The 22632-nt window shown below is 43.8% G+C and overlaps 1 protein-coding gene across 1 annotated transcript in view; it reads left to right on the forward strand.

Moving 5' to 3' along the window:
* The window catches only part of SLC35F1 (solute carrier family 35 member F1), a 224297-nt gene that overhangs the window by 107442 nt on the left and 94223 nt on the right, over positions 1-22632 (forward strand). The window contains exon 2 of the mRNA XM_064170162.1: positions 22264-22439. Coding sequence (XP_064026232.1) covers positions 22264-22439 — 176 coding nt within the window. The remainder of the gene's footprint in view (positions 1-22263; positions 22440-22632) is intronic.

Below are 22632 nucleotides of genomic sequence, written 5' to 3' on the forward strand. Positions count from 1 at the left end.
TGTTTGGTGGGTACGGAGATAACTCACATGCAGCAAAGATTAAAGTGGCCTGACAGCTTTGCTCCTGCTCTCTCTTTATGCTATACATACTGGCATTAAAGATTCAATAAAGGGAGGAGATCCATTAAAGATTCATTGGTGTGCAGAAGTAAGGGTACCTCGGTGCCACCTTTGCAGGAGTTAAACCAACTTCTTCTCTCGCTGCGGAAGACAGGGGCTGAGGCAGGCAGGAGCATCCCAACCCCCCACATTGCAGCCTTTCCAGCTGAATTCCTCTATGGTTTCTATTGTGTGTAGCTGGACATTTTTTGTCCCCTCTCTGGGTTTGTAGTGCTCTCCAGTGCCGTTCAATACCTGCCAGGGCTTGTGTTGGAGGTGGTTAATGTGAGTAGATTTGAATAAGGTGAAGTGGTTAATAACTTGCTGTGTTTCCAGTTCCTGATACTGAAAGGATTTTATGTTCCAGTGGATTAAAAATTGTTATGCTTGCAAACTGGGAAGTTGTGTGGACCTGGTTGAATGCTGTAGGAGATGGGAAAGCTGGAGCTTTCTGGGGCATGCTGGTGAAAGGAAAAGGCAGAGTGGCAGCCCAGGCTGTGAGTCCCAAAATCATATCCACCTGCTGGGAGCTGGGCCACAGATCAGTCAAGCGTTTTTGGTACAGTGCAAGTGACTCAGAAAAAGACCCAAAAGACTGGAAAATATTAGTGGGAGAGATTAGATTAATTGGGTCTGTTCAGTTTCATTTTTGCCTAAGACTCAAACCTGCAGAATTTATTAGCCTGAAGTTCTGTGGGAGTTTGCAGTAGCATTCAAAGAGGGAGGAAAGAAGGAAGACTTTTTCTTGCTTCACTCTTGTACCTAATGTCTCCTGGAAGGGGGAAGCCACAGGGAGAAGAGATAATGACCTACCTAGAGGCTATCTGCAAGCAGAGACTTAAAGAGCAGGAAAGAAATAGTGGGGAAACCTTTGGTTTAGCAAAGATGGACAAGATCCAAGAGCAGGTGAATCAAGGTAAATGCAGACTAGATCTTTGGACACATCTCTTGAACCATGTAAGCAACCAGATGCTGCTGCAGTTTATACTGGTTGTAGATTGCTCTCACTGGAAATGCCACAGTCAAGACTGGATTTTCTTTTCTCTTTCAAAAGGAAGACCTTTCTGTAAGTGATCCTGCGTTTTTGCACAGCCTTAGCTGCTTGGTACAGATGCATCTATTCAGCTCTTGGTGAAAGCTTTGTATTTCTTGTTAGGAATCTTGTATACTTTCAAAATGAGTCACTTCTTCTAATTACTTGTAATTAATACTTCTGGTAAATGAGTGGCATGCCTGATTGTTTTTTTGTTTCTTTGCTTGCCTCTGGTTCCAGAAATGTTTAGGAGAGATGCAATGCATTCATTAGCAAGAAGTTAACATTCATTTAATGTAATTACTGTCCTTTCTACTAAGTGGAAAGATTTCCTTTTTAGACCAGAGAGCTGTGCTTTGATGAGCAGATCACAACATGGGAAGGCTGACTTGGTGAGGCAAGAGAAGAATTGTGCTGAGAATTGTCTGAGGAGGGGGAGGCCAGAGCTTAGCATCAACCAGGGAGAACACAAGTTGGGGGAGCTCTGTATGCAAGTGCTTCCTCCTCTTGAACATTAAAATGCCAAAATCATTCTCATCAAGTAAAATCGTTACCTTTCACCAAGAGCAAAAGAGGAATTCATAGTTTAGCCCATGGAATTGTTGCTGTGTTCCACACAGAGATCTGTTGCTGCTCCCTGAAAGGAGAGGACTTTATGGCTTCATAGGATTCGTTTTGCACAGGGAGCATTTTGGATTCATTTGCTAACTCTCACAAGTAGCCATTGGGCAATTCCCACAAAACTCTGTTCCCATTTTCTAAGGTGGACTGGAGCATCCATTTGGAAAGCTAAATGAGGTCAGAAAGCCTAGCTGTCATTCAAGTCACACTTCAAATGTCCGACTGGGTTGTAGACTTTGTACGCGCAGGTGAGTTTCTCTGCTGATAATTCATGCAGGACATGGTTAAGCTATTGTCATTTCCACTGTGTCTGGTAAGTCACTTCATGTTTGCTTTGAGAGACAGACTCAGTGTCAAGGTGTAATGAAAGGCAGGAATGCATTGCTTATCCTTAGAAAATGTGGGTCATGGTTCCCTTCACAATGATGTGGAGGATAAAGTTCCTGAACTGAGAAAGGAGTTGGAGCAGATAACCCAACAGGACAGGGATATGCCCGTTCAGGCTTCATCCTTTCCTAGCTCTGGAGGTCTTTGCTGACAGTGACGAGGCACAGAAGATTGAGCCGAGACCCCATTTCATCATATCTGTTTTAATACCCTTTCTTAATGTTTGCTGCTTTCATTTTCAACAGGTAAAGAAAGATGCAATGTTTGTTAAAGTTGCCCTGTGAGCACAGCTCTTCTCTTTGTTCAGCTCAGAGCTGACTGAAGAAGGATGCTTACTACAAACAGACAACAAAATGTAGGAGGAAGTAATGGCTGAGGAAGGGCAGCAATGATAAATTCTTTGTATGCATATCTATTCTTACAGAAAGCTAAGGGGCTTAAGAGAGGAAGTTTGCTTCCTGGAGCTGCTGAAATCAGGAATAGAAATAATTCCAATTACATTCTAAATGATAGCATTATAAGACTTGCATGGGTGCCCTGTGGTTCACTTCCTTGCTCCTTTTTCACCATTTGCTGCTAGCCTTGTGTAACCTTGTAGCAGGCAGAGTACTTAAAAAAGAGAGAGAGAAAGAATAAAGAAGCTTTTCTCTTTTCTCTTTCCATCAGCTAAGCTTCCCATAGAAGCTGAACAACATCCTCTTTATCAAGGTTACGGGTTTCTACATCTGGGCATACTATTTCTTTCCTTAAGTGCATGCCAGCAAGCTGAACTAAGAGCGATGGAAGTGGAGAACAAGGCATCTATAAGGCCATATTTACATCAAGAGGGTTTATTTGCATGAGTAAGGCAAATGGGCTAGAACTTGTGTTTTGAGCTATGAACGACGCATACTTGTGTTTCAAAAAGTGATGCATCTGTAGCATTCTGCCTTCCACTTGAAGAAATCCATACTATTTCTAGATACCTGAAGGAGAGTAAATATTTGTCAGTCTTTTGAGCCACTTTAGAACAAAGATGGAGCACAGTTCTGCTTCTTACTCAGTGTAGCCTTGACTTGCGTTGACTGGAGAGTGCAGTGCTGTGATCTAGCTGTTGCAAAAATATGCTAAATACATCTTGCTGAATCATGAGAAGGCTTGTATGGAAAAAATGACCAAGCACTTTCTTCTAGCAGTGGCTTTTAGTTCCCATGGACTCCTATGGGAGGGCATGGCAAGCAGGCTCCCGTGATGTCACGCACTGCAGTTGGTTCTAGTACATGGAATCACTCAAGCTTCAACAAGAGAAGTAGCAGTGGAACAAGTTGTGGCTTGGCAGGTTTGGAGGAGGGCAGTGTGGTGCAGGAATCATGGAACGATAGAATCAGTCAAGGTTGGAAGGGACCACAAGGATCATCTAGTTCCACCTTCCCTGCCGTGGGCAGGGACACCTCACACTATATCAGGCTCACCACAGCCTCACCTAGCCTGGCCTTAAACACCTCCAGGGATGAGGCTTCCACCACCTCCCTGGGCAACCTGTTCCAGGCTCTCACCACCCTCATGGTGAAGAACTTCTTCCTAACATCCAGTCTGAATCTACCCATTTCTAGCTTTGTTCCATTCCCCTCAGTCCTATCACTACCTGACAGCCTAAAGAGTCCCTCCCCAGCTTTCTTGTAGGCTCTTAAGGTACCAAAAGGTCACAATAAGGTCACCTCAGAGCCCTCTCCTCTCCAGACTGAACAGCCCCAACTCAGTATCTCCTTATAGGAGAGGTGCTCCTGCCCTCTCCTCATCCTCATGGCCCTTCTCTGGAACAGCTTGTCCAGAGAAGCTATGGATTATCCATCAATCCATGAATGTTTTGAAGTGTAGGATGAGCAAAGCCAAGGCAGATCTGATCTTCTGGTGGTGATAGGTTGGACTGGATAACCTCCAGAGAGCCCTTGCAATCAACATTTCTGCACTTCTGTGACTTTCATAGTAAAAATACGTGCAGCATGGTCTCTCTTTCACTGCACACTCACTCTCAGAGGGCAAAGTTTAAGCTGTTATAGCTTTACAAGGAAGCTAAACCAGAATTAGCACACTTCTGAAAATAAAATGCCAGCCTCTTTAATGGCAAAGCTAAGGTTTGCTCTCTTGGATCACTAAAGAACAGTACAATTGTTATTTCAGTGAAGCAGGGAGAATGGTTTTAATTTGAATCCAGTTGTTGTTACAATGGAATTCGATAGGCAATGTGGGCCATAATAAGGAGCTAAAAACCTGTGGTTCAATAGGCAGCATTGATTTCTCTCTTCCTGATTTGAGGGAAGCCAAGATTTCATTTTATGGCCTGAAGAGCCTCACAAGGACTTTCCAGCAATTAATTTTCTTTTAAGTCTCTCTCTCAAACAATATTTTAAAATTAATTCTGCTGCTTCTTTCTGCTAAGTTGATTTTTCTCCCCCATTTATAATAGATCTTTTTAAAAGTGTAGACTTAATTCATGTCCAGGTGCAAAACCTCTGGTTAGCCAAAAGAAAATGAGTCTTTTATTACCAAGACAGATCAATTAGACTCATGTAACTCTAATAAGCTTTCTCACAATTGCAGAATTCTTTACCTACTGTGGGGAATTATTAAAAAGTGCTGTTCTTCCTCTTGGAAAACTTCAAAGTCTGAGCTATAGCAGCATGACCCTCTCTGATCAGCATAGAATCAGCCAGGTTGGAAGAGACCTCCAAGACCATGCAGTCCAATCTATCACCCAGTCCTGTCCAGTCAACTGGACCATGGCACTAAGTGCCTCATCCAGGCTTTTCTTGGACACCTTCAGGGATGGTGACTCCACCACCTCCCTGGGCAGCCCACTCCAATGGCAAAAAAATTACTCCTGATGTTTGCTGGATAATGAAACAAAGACATTTATCCTGGCAATCTGCATTGCCATTTTCTCCAGGGAATTCTGAATGACAAGAGAAATATTTAGCTACTGAGGCTTTCACGCCGGGCTCAGATTTCACTTTGAAGAATCTGGGTTTGTCTGTGTCATTTTTCCATTGATTGAAGCAAGACATAGAGACAGAGCACTAGGTTCACCTCTAGTGAGAATGGACATGCCATCATTTAGTCTTGTCAATGCAATTTTGTCCTGGCAGTTACATTTTGACCCCAGTACCTGTAAGAAAAAAAATGACCTGTAAAGCCCCATGTGTGTAGATCACCACTGGAATCATAGAAAGGTTTAGGTTGGAAAGGATCTCAAAGATCATCCAGTTCCAATCCCCTGCCATAGGCAGGAACACCTCCCATTAGCGTAGGTCTAATCATCTGCAGAACAAGTCACCAAGGTAGAAGTTTGCCCTTAAAATGCATATTCTGACCTGCATGCAAATCTTTGCCTGAAATACCAAGATTTAGGTGGAAGGGATGGAAAGAATGGACAGAACAGGAAGGTTGGGCTGAACAGGCATACACTTTAAATGCTTGATGAGTTTCATCTGGCTTCTTCAGACTAGTTCCTCAGTCAGGAGCAGGGGGCAGTGGGATTGTGAGAGTTGGCCTAAGCTGTGTCAGCAAAAGCTTAGAAGGAAAGCACAAAGCTTCAGGAAAAGGAAAATCAATACAGCCAGGCAACGAAAGCATTTTTTTATTACAAAGAACCAAAAGCTGTCACACATCAAAAGGTTCACTGAAAATAGAAAGAAGGAAAGTTTAAGGCTTTAGCTTGCCCAAGACAGTTGTGAAAAATAAACCACAGTGATGAAGAGATGCTTTTCTTTGAGGGACCAGAGGGTCTTATCCACAAGGAGTTAGGAGAGGTGGAACCACCAACGCTAGTGGGCAGCTTCCAGCAGATTTTCTTGTGGAAATTCCTTTTCTGTTGCCTCCTTCCTATTCTGTTTCCTCCATATAAACAAAGGTTTTCTGGTAAGCTGTGATTTAATGTAGAAGCATCCTTTACCTGAGATTTTTACCACCTGAACAGACACAACATTCCTTACTGGAGAGTAAATTGAGGCAAAGTGAGATAAAGATATCCATAGCAGATCTGAGAACAGACTTTGGGGGGAAAAATCCCATAGTTAGTTAGAGACCTTTGTTTGCTTTTCCTGATAACTACTGTGTGGGTAACACCTTTGGACCAAGGACCATAATTTTATTGAATCATACAATCATTTTGATTAGGAAAGACCTTTAAGATTGAGTCAAACTATTATCTAACTCTATCAAGTCTGGTGCTAAACCAGTTTTTTAAACAGCTCCAGGGATGGGGGTTTAGCCACCTCTCTGGGGACCTTGTTCCAGAGTTTGAGGATCCTTTCAGTGAAGAAGTTTCTTTTAACATATTTGAATGTAAAGAAATTAAAGAGATCTGCCCTTAATGCTGAGCCCTGGGGAACACCCATTGTGGCCAACCACCAGCTGGATTTAACCTCATTCACTACCACTCTTTGAGCCCAGTCAAATTCACTTCCCACAAGCCAGGCTGGACTACTGGAGTGCTTCTTCTGTCTGCCCTTACAAAAATAATCAGACAGAATAGAAAACATATCATAGAATGTTAGGGGTTGGAAGGGACCCAAAGAGATCGTTGAGTCCAGCCCCCCTGCCAGAGCAGGACAATGCTATCTAACACAGATCACACAGGAACACATCCAGACAGGCCTTGAAAGGCTCCAGAGAAGGAGACTCCATGACCTCCCTGGGGAGCTGCATGGTGGAGCAGGGTGGGAGGTCTGCAGGAGAGAAAGTAAGAAAAAAAAATCATGGGTGCAGGTAAGGGTAGTTTATCCCACCAAGAGATGACTAGCAAGGACCTTGCAGGCAGCTTATTCTCATTTTAGCAATTTGTTTCCCTTTCCAGACACTCCTTCTGAAATACAGCAGTGCACTCTCCCAGCTGGGCAGCCCAGGAGTGCCCTAAACGTTCATTAGACTGACCCAGAGATTAAGCAAGCAATTAAGCAAAGATTACCAAGCAATTACTTCGATGTTTCTCATTGATTTCATCTCTTCCTGTACTTGGTCAGCAGCCCCTCAGCACCCCAAACAGTCCCATCTCTGTGTCTGGGCATTAATTGCTCTGAGCAGGTTGTGCAGACATCTTTGGGTATTTATTATTGTGTAAACCTCTTGTTCTTCATTTGCTCCAAATGTCATATGGACAGAATTGTAAAGACATTGACCTTTGTGCAGTGCTTGTGCAGAAATGAGTATTATTGTTGTTCCTTCCCTCTCAATTTCTTGCTTGAGGAAAGAAATGAAGTTTAGACTCCCACAAGTACTCCGTTCGCCAGTGCAAATTGAATCTTTAGCTCTGTTCTCCGCCTGTGAGCAGCCTTTGTGCATCTTGCCACAACTGCTCCTTCTTGAACTGAAAGACACTTCTTGAAGAAGTGATTTCTGAAGCCACAGCTCTTGAACCGTTTTAAACTAGGAGAGGGTAAACAGCTGACATAATGAGTCTTGCTAATACCTAATTTCCATAGTCTGATGAATTTCAGTCTAGCACGCTTCATTAATACTATATAAGAAAATGATTTGCAGGCAAATGAAGTGGTTGACACAGGTACTAAATAATAAAAGCATAGAAATTAAATTCCAGCACACAATTCATTACAAGATTAATCTCTCTCATCTAGTCCCATGATAGCTCTCAAGTATGCCTGCATATACATAATCATATTAGTTGAGCATGAAGATATTTAAGTGTACACCTTATTATGATGCTGATGATGTTCTGTACCTCACATAGTTGTACAGTGCACACAGGTGAGGTGTGATAGTTCCTGACAGTGTGAACTGATGAAGTGGGTTAAAAACTTCCCCACACACACACACTATTTGAAAGCTCAGATGGCTTGGAAGTAAGCTCACAGGATCACACAGGATCAGAGGATGTCAGGGGTTGGAAGGGACCCAAAGAGATCATCCAGTCCAACCCTCTGACCAGAGCAAGACCATGCAATCTAGCAGAAATCACAGAGGAACACATCCAGACAGGCCTTGAAAGGCTCCAGAGAAGGAGACTCCACAAGCTCTCTGGAGAACCTGTTCCAGTGCACTGTCAAGAAGTTCCCCCTTGTGTTGAGCTGGAACCTCTGTGCTGTAGCTTCCATCCATCGCTCCTTGTCCTATCCCAGGGAGCAGTGAGCAGAGCCTGTTCCCCTCCCCCTGACCCCCAGGCCTCAGATATTGATAAACATTGATTAAATCCCCTCTCAGTCTTCTCTTCTCCAGAGTAAAAAGCCTCAGGACCCTCAGCCTCTCCTCACCAGGCAGTGCTCCAGTCCCCTAATCATCCTTGTAGTCCTCCACTGGACTCTCTCCACCAGATCCCTGTCCTTCTTAAACTGGGGAGCCCAAAACTGAACGCAGTACTCAAGATGAGGTCTCACTAGGGCTGAGCAGAGGGCGAGGAGAACCTCCCTCCCGAGAAAGAGACAGCACAACCTCTCTGGGCAGCCTGGTCCTGTGCTCTGGGACCCTCTCAAGCCACTCAAATACACTTCCAAGTCCTGGTGGTCCCTGCCTTGGTCCTCAGGTCAGTGGCAGTGGGACCTCCCATAGCAGCTGCACCTGCCTAACCCTGATAGAAACATGGATCTGTGTGTTCAAATGGGGCTTTCAAAACAAGACCATTTGACTCTTACGAAGTAATTACAGTTGAGTTAAACTGTAATTAACCTGTAAGTAAACTGAGGAAGGAAATTAAAAGCTAATTGATATTTTTACATCTATGAAGTATTTCTATGCTTTGCAGCCCCATGTGGCCCTTGTCAGATAATTCCTTCCACACATAAATTAACCAGGGTGTGTTGCTCAAAAGCAGCCTGTGAGGTACCTACCATCACCTTGCAGTATGTACTGCATGAATACAATCCCTTCACCCAGCCTGTGTGAAGTGTGGGATGCTTATGACATTTGATTCACTCATGGCTTATGAGAGAATTTCTGCCTTTTCTCTGCTTCTCTTATTTCTTGCTAGGAAGGGGGTAAAAAAAAATCAATGGGAAATGACATACATATTGTTAGAGTGAAATCCTATTGAATGGCTAACTTCAAAAGGCAAGGAAACGGAGAGCTAAGGCTGGGATTTCATCTCTGAGCTGTGACTGTAGCCTTAGCTGCCCTTCAGAGGGGTGATTTCTGGAGAGCAAATGCTATGGAATAAGAGAGAAATTCTTTCTCCTCTGTTTTAATTCTACCAGTGGGTTCAGGCATGTGGGTTTTTTTGTAGCAGTAGCTGTGTAAATCTTTAAAGCAGAGTGACTCAAATGTTGTGCATGCAGAGAGAACTATTTAATCCCTGGATTTTCCTCACACATTTTATTTCAGCTGTCAAACTGACCCTCCTGCTCTCTTCACCCCAAGCAAAGATCTAAACTGTGCTGGGAGGGGAATTAAAATCAACTTGCCAGCTGAAGGTTTTGACCACACAGTCTCAAGTTGTGCCGGGGTAGGTATAGGCTGGATGTTAGGAGGAAGTTCTTCACAGAGAGAGTGATTTCCCCTTGGAATGGGCTGCCCAGGGAGGTGGTGGAGGCACCGTCCCTTGAGGTCTTCAAGAAAAGACTGGATGAGGCACTGGGTGCCATGGTCTGGTTGACTGGCTAGGGCTGGGTGCTAGGTTGGACTGGATGATCTTGGTGGTCTCTTCCAACCTGGTTGATTCTATGATTCTGTGACCAAACTTGTATAGGGCTAGGAGGCGAAAGGTCCTCTGCTGAAGTACTTGATCTGTGAGGGAGCTTCCTTGTGCCTCAGCAGACTTTTTATTCCATTTTGGAGTTATGCCTTAACTGGAATAGCATCCTCAGTGACTGTCTTCGCTGGAGACAAGGAGGATGCTTCTTCAGAGGGCAGCTTCAGCTTATGCAGGCTGCTTTCTGATCTGTGCCTGTGAGGATGAACCAGCATGAAGTGCTACATGCAGAGCAACCCAGGAGATATGTACAGGAGTGCTGTTGTCCAGTGCTGGGGTTGGAGGGGTTGGCACATCTGAAGGATAAGGGGGAGGACAGGGCTATGTCTCCTCCATGCCCACCTACATTAGGAGAGTAATGTGATGATGATTAACTTTCCAGCATAAAGTGGGAAAGCTTTATGAGGCTGATCTCATTTGCTGCTACTGGCTGTCGGTTCTGATCCATGGTTTTCTGATTCTGGAATGCATTTTGGTCTGCTGTTACCTTGTGTATGGGAAGAAGATGGCCTATCAGCCACATGTGAGGGTGGTCTGGGTACATTTATCACTGGTTCTGTGCTGGGAAAAAGCAAAAGTATGCCCAGATGCCACTAAGAATGTCTGTTATTCATGACTGAGTTTTATTTTCTTTCATATCCAAAATGCAAGAAGCATTTGCAGTAAAGGAACCTGGAAGTCAAGGAGCATAGGCAGATCAATGCTCTCTCTAAAGGTCAGACCTGTTTTATCTCCTGGGAGAAGACTTCACAGCTCCCCTTTCTTCACAGCTTTCGTTTTGCTATAACTGAGTCATCATTCTCATCTTTGAGCTCATCGATGGCTTTGGTCATTCATTTGGCCTCACAGCAGGATCCTGTAGGCCAGGGATTTTTCAGTCCTGACCCTCTAAAAATCTGTAGCTGACACCTTCCCAGCTAGATCACTCAGGTTTCATTTTTATTTCCAGTATCTTGCAGTTTTAAACTAAAACCAGCAAAAAATTACATCAGTGCCCTTATGGTTTTTTTCAGCTGAGTCTGTTCCATCGTTGTGTACCAGGTCTGTAGTAAATTTGCAGTGCTGACAGGCAGTCATGCTGTTTCACCAGCAGCCTGAAAGGCAGAGAGGAAGGGAAAGGTTTATCTTGAAGCCTAAGGGTAGAGCAGTAAGCCAGAACCATCACAATCTTACCTAAAAGTGAAGAACTTTGTGGTGCAGGTAATGGGAATTTTCATTTAGCAGGAGGTGAATTATCTCTAGTTGTAATTTCCACTCAGAATATATATATATATATATGTTCTTTTCCTTTTAAAATTATATGGAATAGAAATTTTAAAACAGATGCAGAACTTTGGACCTCCTGTGTAGCTCTTTCTGAGTAATAACTGTCACTGCTGTTTGGTGAGCAAAGAGCAAAGGCAAGGATGGAGAGAACAACTTGGACTCCACGTGCCTTTGAGGAGGCTGGCTTTGCAGTGGCCTTTTTCATCCACTGCTTCCTTTCCTGCAGCCCTGTGGCACTGCAGGAGTGGAAGGGCCTGGGAAAGCTGCTGTGGGTTATCACTGCATCACTTCTGGGCACCTAGCATGAAATGCCTTTGAGGAACTTTGTTTTTAGAAAAGGCCACTAGCAGACATGTAAGAAAACTCAAGAACTTCAAGTCCTATAAGTAAGGCAGTCAAAATGAGTCCACCTGGGCCAGGAAGGGTGTAGCCTACTGAAATCCCTCATTGCTGCAGCCCTGCGATAGTTGCCTGCACAAAGTAGGAATCCCAGCAATGCCTCCACAATTCCTCAGGAGCTGGAGCACAAACTTCTCTTCCAGAAGGTGCTACCTAGCTCTGTGAAACTGCTGAACCCTTGACTTGATTGCCCAAGTGGCTTCAGTGGTCTTGTTCTTGGGACTCATTTCACATATATCCTACCTTCTGTGGTTCATTAACCACTGTATTAAAGGCAGACCTGATGGGGTTATTTTCTGTTCCCCCTTAATGAAGTTGTGCCACCATGAAAATAAGTATGCAGGCTTTAGAGGCAAGAAGAGGGCAGAGAAAGACTCGCATCCAGAAGAGGAAAATCCTGGTCCCTGCACATAAAGAACTGTTAGGGAGAAAATATGCATAAAATGTTAATGTCCTTGTGTTTGTGATATTGTCCATGAGCAAGCAACTTCTAGCATTACTCCTGCTTGAGGGGCTGCAGAGCAAGGCAGAAACAATGGTAACCCACATGTGGGAAACAGTGAAAGAAGGTCAGAGCCTTGATGAGCAGAAGTCAGAACGAGCCACAGGCACATGAGCATCTCTCCTTTGAAGCAGCTGGAGGTTTGGGAAGTGTACAATGGCTTAGTGCCATCTTCAGTGAAATGGTAATGTGAGTATCCTTTGTCTTTCTGCAGCAGGGATGCAATTAAAGGGCTAATATGCATGTGCCAACGTAAGGACATTTTCCTTAAAAGTTTCTTTTATGTGCTTTGATCATGTAGGCAGCAGTTGGAACTTGCTGTAAAGAAGATTCAGATGTATGGGAATTGCACATGCCTGCTCAGGAGGAAAGTGTGACCCACTGAAGCAGAGATTTTTTTCAATCCTGTGTGCCAGTCTTGTTGAAAATATCATAGATCATTTCCAGAGAAGTGGCAAAAAAAAGGAAAAAGGAAGAGTTGTGTTCTTAGGCATAGTTCTAGCCAAGCCAAAGGGGTTGTAAAATCCAGGCAGATCAATTTGATTTTTACACATTTAAACATTTTAAAACATTCCACGAGGCATTAAATGCTCTCTGGAATGAATATTGTTATTTAGTATCTGCATTTGGCAGATGGGCTGCTGTAAAAACCAAAGCAAACAGCAAACCTAATTGTACATCTTCTGGTTTTGCCTCTCCAAATGTGTGCACCCATCAAACCCATGCGTCACCAGCTTGGAGACCAGGATGTGGTGCAGGACAGTATCAAAGGCCCTGCTCAGGTCCAGGGAAATGACATCAGTTGCTCGCCCCTCATATATGAATGTTGTGACCTGTTCATAGAAGGCCACCAGTTTGTCAGGCAGGATTTGCCCTTGGTGAAGCCATGCTGATTGTACCCAGTCACCTCTTCACTGTTCTGCTGTCTCAGTAGCACCTCCAGGAGCATCTGCTCCGTGATCTTGCTGGGCACAGAGGTGAGACTGGCTGGCCTGGAGTGCCCTGGCTTCTCCTTCCTACCCTTTTTGAAAATGGGAGTTGTGTTTCCCCTTTTCCAGTCAGTGGAGACTGCACCAGGCTGCCATGACTTTGGAAGTCATAGATGCATTCATAGATGCACCTTGGCACTTCCTATATTCATAGCTGTTGCTTTTTAACCTCTGATTTTCCTGGACAAACAAGTCAAACAAGTGAACTCTTAATTGCTTTAGGTGCTTCATTATGGTGGGAAGTGCAAATGCTGAGTGCCACACATTTATCAAGGAGCAGAAATTCAGAAACCACTGCTGCAGTTTTTAGGAGCATCAGGAATAATCTGAACTCATCCATCATGCAATCCTACTGACTCATACATACCATTTTCCAGCAACTCCACCTGGTTTTCCAAGCCCATACTTCTTGTTTCTGACAACTCAGAATTAAGTTACAGTAGCATCTATCACATGGGGATCTCGAGTCATTTAAAGGTGTTTTCTATCGAAGCATTCAATCAAGACTGGCTTATCAGTGGCAGGGCTACAGCAGGATTTGTAATGCTTTTTCGCCTCCTCCTTTATCAACTGTCTCTCAATAGCTGTAAGACTTAGTCCATAACTCCCCATCAGTTTAAACTGTATTAGCACTGTACAGTAATGGCAAGAGAGCAATCAGAAGTGATGTTGTACTTCTTAGGGCACTAGTGAGCTATTTTTCTTGAAGCTGGGAGAATCATCCAGGTCTGTTACTGCAAGGCTCTCAGCTCCTCTGAGCAAACTGGGAGCTAACGATAACTGCACTGAAACTTTTGGAACTGTTTCTCATATTATCCGAGGATATTCATCACTGTATTTATAATGTCCTGAGCCTTAGGCAGAAAAGCCATGGCAAGTGAGATGAACTAATGATATCTGACAGAGAACTTTGCTTCCTCCAAGAGACAGAGAGCCGTCAGTCATTCCACGTCCCAGTTTCTTCCAACAGCTCAAAGTGGTGCATTTGGAACAGTGTAAGAATAAATACATATCTCATGAAAAGGCATTTATTTGTCTGCTTTAGTCTTGAATTATAAAACTAATGGTGATCAGCAGCCCAATGACTGCCTAGCTTCCATAGGCAATGGGAATGTTCTCAGCAGCTGTCATATCTCATAGGGACTTCTAGCCTGAGAAATTACATCTCACTCTTAATCTATTCTTGAGTCTTCTATTCTATTTCTGAGACTGGAAAGCTGACTTTTAAAATTAAGCTCTGAAAAGTGACAAAAGAGAAGTTATTTAGTGTCCTATTCCTCAATTAGTGTTTGTAACTGGTTTTACAAGCTCTCTTGTGGAAAGTTTATCCTGTTATTTGATATTGCAATCCAGATCAGATCTCCAGGAATCTTAATTTCTCTGGTCATGCTTCAATAGACTGTGAGTGATGTACAAAAAATAATAGGCTTCAGTTAGCTTCAGTCAGTTTATTTGGCCAAAATATACTGAAATACAATTCTGGTATCACATTGACATCTGTAATTAAATGTTTGAGTCCATCAGAAAGGTGGGAAAGCTTGGCAGTTGGGCTGGTATAAAAGCCAAAGCAAACAGCAAACCTGATTTTACATCTTCTAGTTTTGGCTCTCCAAAAGTGTGGTGGTTTAGAACTAACACTTTAGCCTAGTTCCTAACTGCAAGCAAGGATAGGAATTTTCCAGAGACTCTGAGTTAAAAGGTAAATAAAGTCAGGGATAGGACACAGAATAATAACAATTGGGCTTCTCAATTCAAGAGAAATGTTGAGATACTGGAATGTGTCCAGAGAAGGGCAACGAAGCTGGTGAGAGGCCTGGAGCTCAGCCCTGTGAGGAGAGGCTGAGGGAGCTGGGGGTGTGCAGCCTGCAGAGGAGGAGGCTCAGGGCAGAGCTCATTGCTGTCTACAACTACCTGAAGGGAGGCTGTAGCCAGGTGGGGTTGGTCTCTTCTGCCAGGCAACCAGCAATAGAACAAGGGGACACAGTCTCAAGTTGTGCCAGGGGAGGTCTAGGCTGGATGTTAGGAGGAAGTTGTTGGCAGAAAGAGTGATTGGCATTGGAATGGGCTGCCCAGGGAGGTGGTGGAGTCACCGTCCCTAGAGGTGTCATGAAAAGCCTGGATGAGGCACTTGGCAAAATCACAGTGCTGTAACAGACATCATCACTTTTCCTGTGGCATGGCAGTAAAGGAAGTGTATCTGTTTAGTTTTCTTTATTTAGATGCACTCTTGGAACATCTGGAGTGGTAACTGTGTGGAGCAGTCATTGCCATCGCAGAGAGAGTGTGGTCCTGCCTGCAGACCTGCTCTGACAGTGCTTTGGAGAAGCTTTTACAGATGTGTTCCACTAGTGAAATTTCAGCTCAGGAAGCAGGCTGTTAATCCCTTATCTGCTGGGGTCTGTGGCATGCTGAGGGATTAGCACACCCCATGCTAAAGACTGAGAGTAGTGGTACCCTCTGTTCTTTACCCTCTTAGGTACTCTTTAAATGATGCAATTGGGACCTATCAGTGGAGAGAGGCCAAATAAAGGTCAAAGGAGAAGAGGGACAGCAATTAAGTTAAAAGATAATTGATATGGGGAGTGCTTTAAAACAGGAATTAGTGTCAGAATCAAACAGGCTTGAATGTTTAAATCACTTGGCTACCCTTAACATGTCACTGGTTCTCTAGTGTAGAGCAGCTGTGACTGTGTGGCCCTTTCTGAATGTTTGACTGCATTGATTTTGTGGTGTCAATGCTGGTTTAATGTTCTGTGAAGGATGTGGAAATGATCTAATGTTCAAAGCTGAATGTTTTATCTTCATGAAAATAATTACAGGAGAACCTGAGAATAGATGTTTAGGACTCTGTGTAAAAATGATGCACAGCAGCTACCAGCCTAAGCATTCCAACAGAATTAAATGGCTCCCAAGGTAAAGATGAGCTTTGTCTCCTGACTCCACTTCTAAAGAGACAATAAAGCAATATTGTTTACTTTCTGTTAGGATATCATGAAAAAGCTGTGATAGATATCTAGCAAGTGTGATACCTGGGGGTTTAGGGGTAACTCTGGACTGATTCTCAGGTTGAAATACCTGTCTGACTCCACAGGGACTGCTGGGCAGAGGTGCTGGAACATGTCCAGAGAAGGGCAACAAAGCTGATGAGGGGCCTGGAGCACAAATCCTATGAGGAGAGGTTGAGGGAGCTGGGCCTGTTTAGCCTGGAGAAGAGGAGGCTCAGGGGTGATCTTATTACTGTCTGCAACTACCTGAAGGGGCATTGTAGCCAGGTGGGGGGTGGCCTCTTCTCCCAGGTAACCAGCAATAGAACAAGGGGACACAGTCTCAAGTTGTACCAGGGTAGGTATAGGCTGGATATTAGGAAGAAGTTCTTCACAGAGAGAGTGATTGGCATTGGAATGGGCTGCCCAGGGAGGTGGTGGAGGCACTGTCCCTGGGGGTCTTCAAGAAAAGCCTGGATGAGGCACTTAGTGCCATGGTCTGGTTGACTGGATAGGGCTGGGTGCTAGGTTGGACTGGATGATCTTGGAGGTCTCTTCCAACCTGGTTGATTCTATGATTCTATGATTGGTTCCAATGCAGGATTATAATTCAAGCAAAAAACCCCAAATAATTGGTGGTTTCAAGCCTTAAATAGATGGTTTAGAGGAGAAGAATGTCTTCTACTAGCTCTGTATAAGTGCTATATAGGATGAAGGGAAATGGCCTCATGTTGCACCAGGGGACGCTTAATTGGACATTAGGAAGCATTTCTTCATTGAAAGTGTTATCAAGCACTGGAACAGTCTGCTCAGAGAAGTGGTTAAGTCACCATCTCTGGTGGTGTTTAGAAGATGTATAGATGTGGTGCTTAGGGACAGGGGGTTAGTGGTGAACTTGATGTTGGTTTGACTACATGATCTTAAAGGTCTTTTCCAACCTAAGTGATTAGATGATTGTATGATTTTATGCATTCATGAGATCAAATTAAAGAGGAAAGGTGAAGATCTCCCCTTTTTTAAAACTTAAGAAGATGCTGTTGAAGTTAGTGAAGGCACATGGGATTTTTGAAGAATTGTTTTATTTTCATTGAAATGGAATACAAGTGGAGAAAATGAATAGCACTCAAGCAAAGAGAAATTGGACCCTGAATGGCAGAACCTTTCACTTTTGTAAACCTTTTGGAGGGAGAACCTTTTTGGTGTTCTGTTTGAATGCCCTCAAACCCTGCAGCTTTTCTTCAAGCTTAGGGACATGGTTTAAGGTGAATCTTGTAGAGTAGGGTTATAGGTTGGACTTGGTGATCCTGAGAGGCTTTTCCAGCCTGGATGTTTCTGTGTGATTCTGTGAAGACCTGAATGGATTTTGCTTCCAAGGTGGACAAAGCTACTACTGAAACTAGCATGACAGAGTAAAGGCTTTGGGAAGAAGCCATCCTTTGAGCAGATCTTTTGAGTGGTGGATGGTATAAAAAACAGTAGGGGAAGTGTTGCAGGTAGGAACCAAGTTGCATATTTCAGTAATATTATGATATTTGGAAATGATACTAATTGAGTGCTGGAGATGATAGCAGTGAGGGTTTTTTTTCTGTCTAAATGAAGTAGCAGGTTTTCCATAGCCACTGAAAGCTTCTTTTCAACGTTGAGCTTGCTGCTTCTTCTTGAAAAAGGGTGGGTATATTATTCTTTTATCCAGATATTAAAGGCTCAGGAGCTAAGGCTCTTGCATTATTAGATCATTGTTGAAAATGAAATAGGGCTAATGCTAACAGGCAATTTCTCTGCAATTCAGTCCTCTTACACTGGTTATTAGGGTTATCCAAACATTGTATTAGTCTTTGTTGCTGCAGACATTGCCACTAATTAAAAGAAATAATTTAAGATTTGTTTCTACTTTTCTTCTTGGAGAGAGTTGTTCTCTTCTGCCCACCCCAGGCAAAAACCAGCATTTTATTGATCTTGTTCTTTGGTTCCCCTTATTTATTCATTTCGCTTGTTTTCTGTGGTAATGGCTAGTGTCAGTTGCAGCCTGTACCAAGAGGAGCATACCAAATCTTCTGTGCAGCTGTGTAGCATTCCTGCCTGTAGTGGACATATCTTTGAGTTCATGTGGGTGTGAAGAGTCTGAGGAGAAACTATACTGTGTAAAATGGATCATCTTCGCTTGAAGTGCGAGCGCTTCACGGGCGTTTGAATTAGTTCTGCTTAAACATCTAACTCATGCCACTCTTTGCAATGATGAGATAAAAGGGGGAGAAAAAAAGAAGGGGTGTATTTTTCTGTGTCACCTGTCATCTGTGGAATGTTTAACTGAGTTCTGTTGGGAGGAGGAACACAACAACTTGAATTCAGAATGAGTTTGTTTAGGTAATTAAAAATGCCAAATGTGTGCAAGAATCAGAGGCAAGCAGTACCTATTCAGCATCATTTGTGAAGGCAGTGTTTTGAAAGGCAGTGGTGCTGGCAGTACTGCTTGCACTGATCTTCAACAAAGTAGTTTTCAGCATTTTTTATATATTCTAGTATTTTCTGAAAGGAAGATTTTGCTAAGAAGTTATTTCAAGCTACAGAGATTATATTTTGATCCACATTCAGCCTTTATCTACAGACTTGGTGGTGTTCAGATTAGCAGTCTTCATTCTTAGAATCACAGAATCATAGAATCAACCAGGTTGGAAGAGACCTCCAAGATCATCCAGTCCAACCTAGCACCCAACCCTGCCCAATCAACTAGATCATGGCACTAAGTGCTTCATCCAGGCTTTGCTTGAGCTCCTTCAGGGACAGTGACTCCACCACCTCCCTGGGCAGCCCATTCCAATGCCAATCACTCTGTCTGGTGAGAACTTCCTCCTAGCACCCAGCCCAACTTGAGACTGTGTCCCCTTGTTCTGTTGCTGGTTGCACGGGAGAAGTGACCAACCCCAGCTGGCTACAATCTCCCTTCAGGTAGTTGTCTGTTTTTACTGAACTCCTAATTGCCCTTTCTCTCCATTGATGATTTCAGTAATACAATAGTGGACATGGTTTTTTAACTGGTAGGAGACATAGAAAACTATACCAAGTTACTTCTGAGGAAGAAGACAATGAAACTTTAATTACCTTGAACTGCCTTTTTGTCTGTGTGTCTACAAAATGTAAAACATAGATGCTGAGGAGAGGCTACATCTGTGTGTGTGTATCTATTTGTCTATAAACAAAGGCTTGTAAACTGAACTGTTTAGGAGAAACTGCCACTAGTAGTTGTGATTGGAATGATTTGCCAAAGAAAAATACATGGCTGCTTTTATAAATTGGAATATGGCAACGACAGAATCCAAATGTACTCCAGAGAGGGATGTATTTATCATGTACAACCTTGAAAAACTACCTGGTGGTAGGTAGTTGGTTGGATTTTTAATACAGAGGTCAGTACTGCCTGCTTACACTTGCTGACACACCTCAATGTAGAGAGATCAGAGAGTAAAGAATTATACCCTTGGGAAGAACTCACCAAACCTCCCAGTAGTCTGAAAAAAATAGGATGATTATTGGTGCCTAACAGCTAACTGCCAGATGGAACAGAGAATATATTATTAGGAGAATCCTTTCTTGAGGGAGTCAGGATATATTTGGCTTTCTGTAAACCTAAGTAGGATCCAAGATGCTTTTTTTTCCCTTCTTTTTCTGGAACAGGTGCAGTCCCACAAGGGATGAAAGGCAGCATTTGCTTGTGGGCATAGCTGAGGTACAAAGAAGAGTAATAACCACCTGCATCCTGTGTGAAACAGGCATTTAGAGCTACAGGTGTGCAAACATTTAATTTAGCAATGAAATAAAAGCTGCAGTAGCCAAGAGGACAGCTTTACTGCAGGAGAAGTCTGTAGGAGTGGGTAGGTTCAGACTGGATGTGAGGAGGAAGTTGTTCAGCATGAGAGTGGTGAGAGCCTGGAATGGGATGCCCAGGGAGGTGGTTGAGGCCCCATCCCTGGAGGTGTTCAAGGCCAGGCTGGATGAGACTCTGGGCAGCCTGATCTTGGGTAGGGTGTCCCTGGCCATGGCAGGGGGGTTGGAACTAGGTGATCCTTGTGGTCCCTTCCAACCCTGACTGATTCTGTGATTCTATGATTGGGCTGCTCAGAGTAGTGGGGAAGTCATCATCCCTGGAGGTGTTTCAGCAGCAGGTGGCTTAGGTGCTTAGGGGCATGGTTTAGTGTTGACCCTTCATTGCTGGATGATCTTTGGGGTCTCTTCCAACTGAACGTGTGTGTGAAACACTATCTAGTTAAATGAAGAGCTACAAATAAGTTTACAAGATCAATAAGTGGATTTAAATTGCATTCACTGCTCAAGAGCAGAGCAGGTCCCTGGGGCAGTTCAAGGCAGGATTGGACGTGGCACTTGGTGCCATGGTCTAGCCTTGAGCTCTGTGGTAAAGGGTTGGACTTGATGATCTGTGAGGTCTCTTCCAACCCTGATGATACTGTGATACTGTGATACAGGTAAAGGCAGGACCTGAGGATCCATACTTTTGGCAGCATTCACATCATAGATTCAGATGTTACCTCCGTGGAGTACTTTTATTTCCCATGGTTATGTTTCACAGTAGAGTGAGTAAAGTGAACGTGGAGGCAGCAGTTGTGGAGCCTTGCTTGCTACTTATCCAGCAGTTTCCCGTCAAAACACAGGGTTTAGCACAATGAAGTTGGTTCTCTTGCTGTCTGTGTCAGGCTGTTTGTCAGTGAGGTATGTTAGCTGAGTGCAGCTCCCCAGCCTCCCGTGCTCTCCTGTGTCTGCTTGAATCATGCCATGACTGACACTGAGACACGTTAGTGGGAGGATTGTTTGTGAGAAAAAGGGAAACGAATTCCACACTTGAGTTTACCAGGGAAGTTGTTGCTTGAGCACAGATGCTCATCACTACTGAATATGCACAGCTGAGGTCAGGGAAAGCAAAGCAGCCTTGAAGCAAAGTTGGATTTTAACCGTCTGGCAGAGGAGAACACACATGAAATAATTTTACAGCTGAGCAGAGTGCTGCCCTCCTTCCTCTGTTCCCTTGGGATTGCCTGATCTCCTTTCCTCCTGCCAGACCATACTGAGACACGCAGAACATGCTCCTCTCACGCCTTCCCTTCTCCTTTGTGGACACCCCCAGGGACCTACAGCTTCTTTTTTTGGAGGCTGGTGGCAGGGACAGCAGCAGCCAGCAGAGCCTGGACTGCAGGTCCCCTTTGGATGTCTTTTCTCCTCCCTCACAGCCATTGTGCTTGCTCCTCTTCCAGGCCAACACTTCTGCATTTCACTCCTCTGCATGGGAAAGCACAGTGTGGAAGTACTGATGGAAGGAGAACCCAGGAGAGAGATCTCCTATGCTGTGGGTGTAGGAGGTCCTGTGACAAAAACTGGAAAAGGAGGACTGTTTGGACTGAGTTGAGCTATGCAGTTAGATAATAAATTCCCCAGAAAGAGTAAAAGTTTTAAAGATAGTTGGAAGGGAAAAGGGCTTTCACATATGGCAGTTCCTTGAATAAAGAGGAGAAAACTATTGGAAGACAGGACATGAACAAAAGGGACAACTATCCTGTGGGCAGGGAGAATGAGGAACATTGTAGTAGTGGAATGCAGAGGCAACTAGAGAACAAAGTCAAGAAAATAGATTAAAGGAAGAGGACAAATGGAAAAATACATTTCTAAGAACCAGAAGGAGACAAGAAGGGAAAATGTGGAACCACCTCTGCTCCTGTCAAACAGAAGAGGAAGCAAGTGGTGACAAAGATGAAAGAAAAGATACCTCTCTTGGTGCAGTGGATGGAAATAATGGCTTATATAATGAAATGGAAATGGGATGAGGTGCAGGAAGTTAGGCACTACCTTCAAGGTGATAGTGAAATATGATACATTCTTTTCTCTGCTTTTCCTCTGTGGCTACTAAGTCCTAGAAGAGCTGCTCTGAATGATACTCCTGAGTCTTTCTGCGGGGTGGGGGAGGATGCTCAAAGGAAGCAGTGCTGTGTTTTGCTTGATTTTGACTATCATTCGTCTTTGTGAAGTGTGAAATGAGAAATTAAATGGTAGAGATGTGCCATCTGCTGTTGTTTAGTATGTGAATTGAAGGTAGTGTGTTTGGGCAATGTTTGAGCCCGTGGTAAGAACAGAAATAACGGGAGCGCTAGGTCAGCTACACCCAGCATTGCTGCACTGAAGCATTGTATTTCTTCCTGTGTCTTAGCATTGTTGAACATGATTCCTGGAGGAGGATGTGCATTTCCTCTTTGACAAGGAGGCTGAGTGGTTTATATCTGGGTTTTTTTCTTCTCAATTTCTTTCAGGGATCTCTTGCTGTCTGTGGCGCTTGGCCAGGTCCTCTCCCTCCTCATCTGTGGCATTGGTCTCACAAGCAAGTATTTGTCAGAAGATTTCCATGCCAACACACCTGTTTTTCAGAGCTTCCTCAATTATATCCTTCTGTTCTTGGTCTACACAACAACACTGGCTGTCAGACAAGGTAAGTGCCTTTCTGAAGCTGTTTTATAGAAGGCTTTTGCAGAGCAGCAAGGAGCAATGCCATTTAGTCACCTCTCATTAGCATCCGCTACGTGTTTATATTACCTGCTAATGCATACTGGAGGACCTGCAGAAAGAATCCCAAACCAACAAGTCTTCATTAGCAAAGCAGGAATCAGTGGATGGTGAGAGTA

This window comes from Pogoniulus pusillus, chromosome 33 (assembly GCF_015220805.1).
Source record: "Pogoniulus pusillus isolate bPogPus1 chromosome 33, bPogPus1.pri, whole genome shotgun sequence".
Classification (NCBI taxonomy): Eukaryota; Metazoa; Chordata; class Aves; order Piciformes; family Lybiidae; genus Pogoniulus; species Pogoniulus pusillus.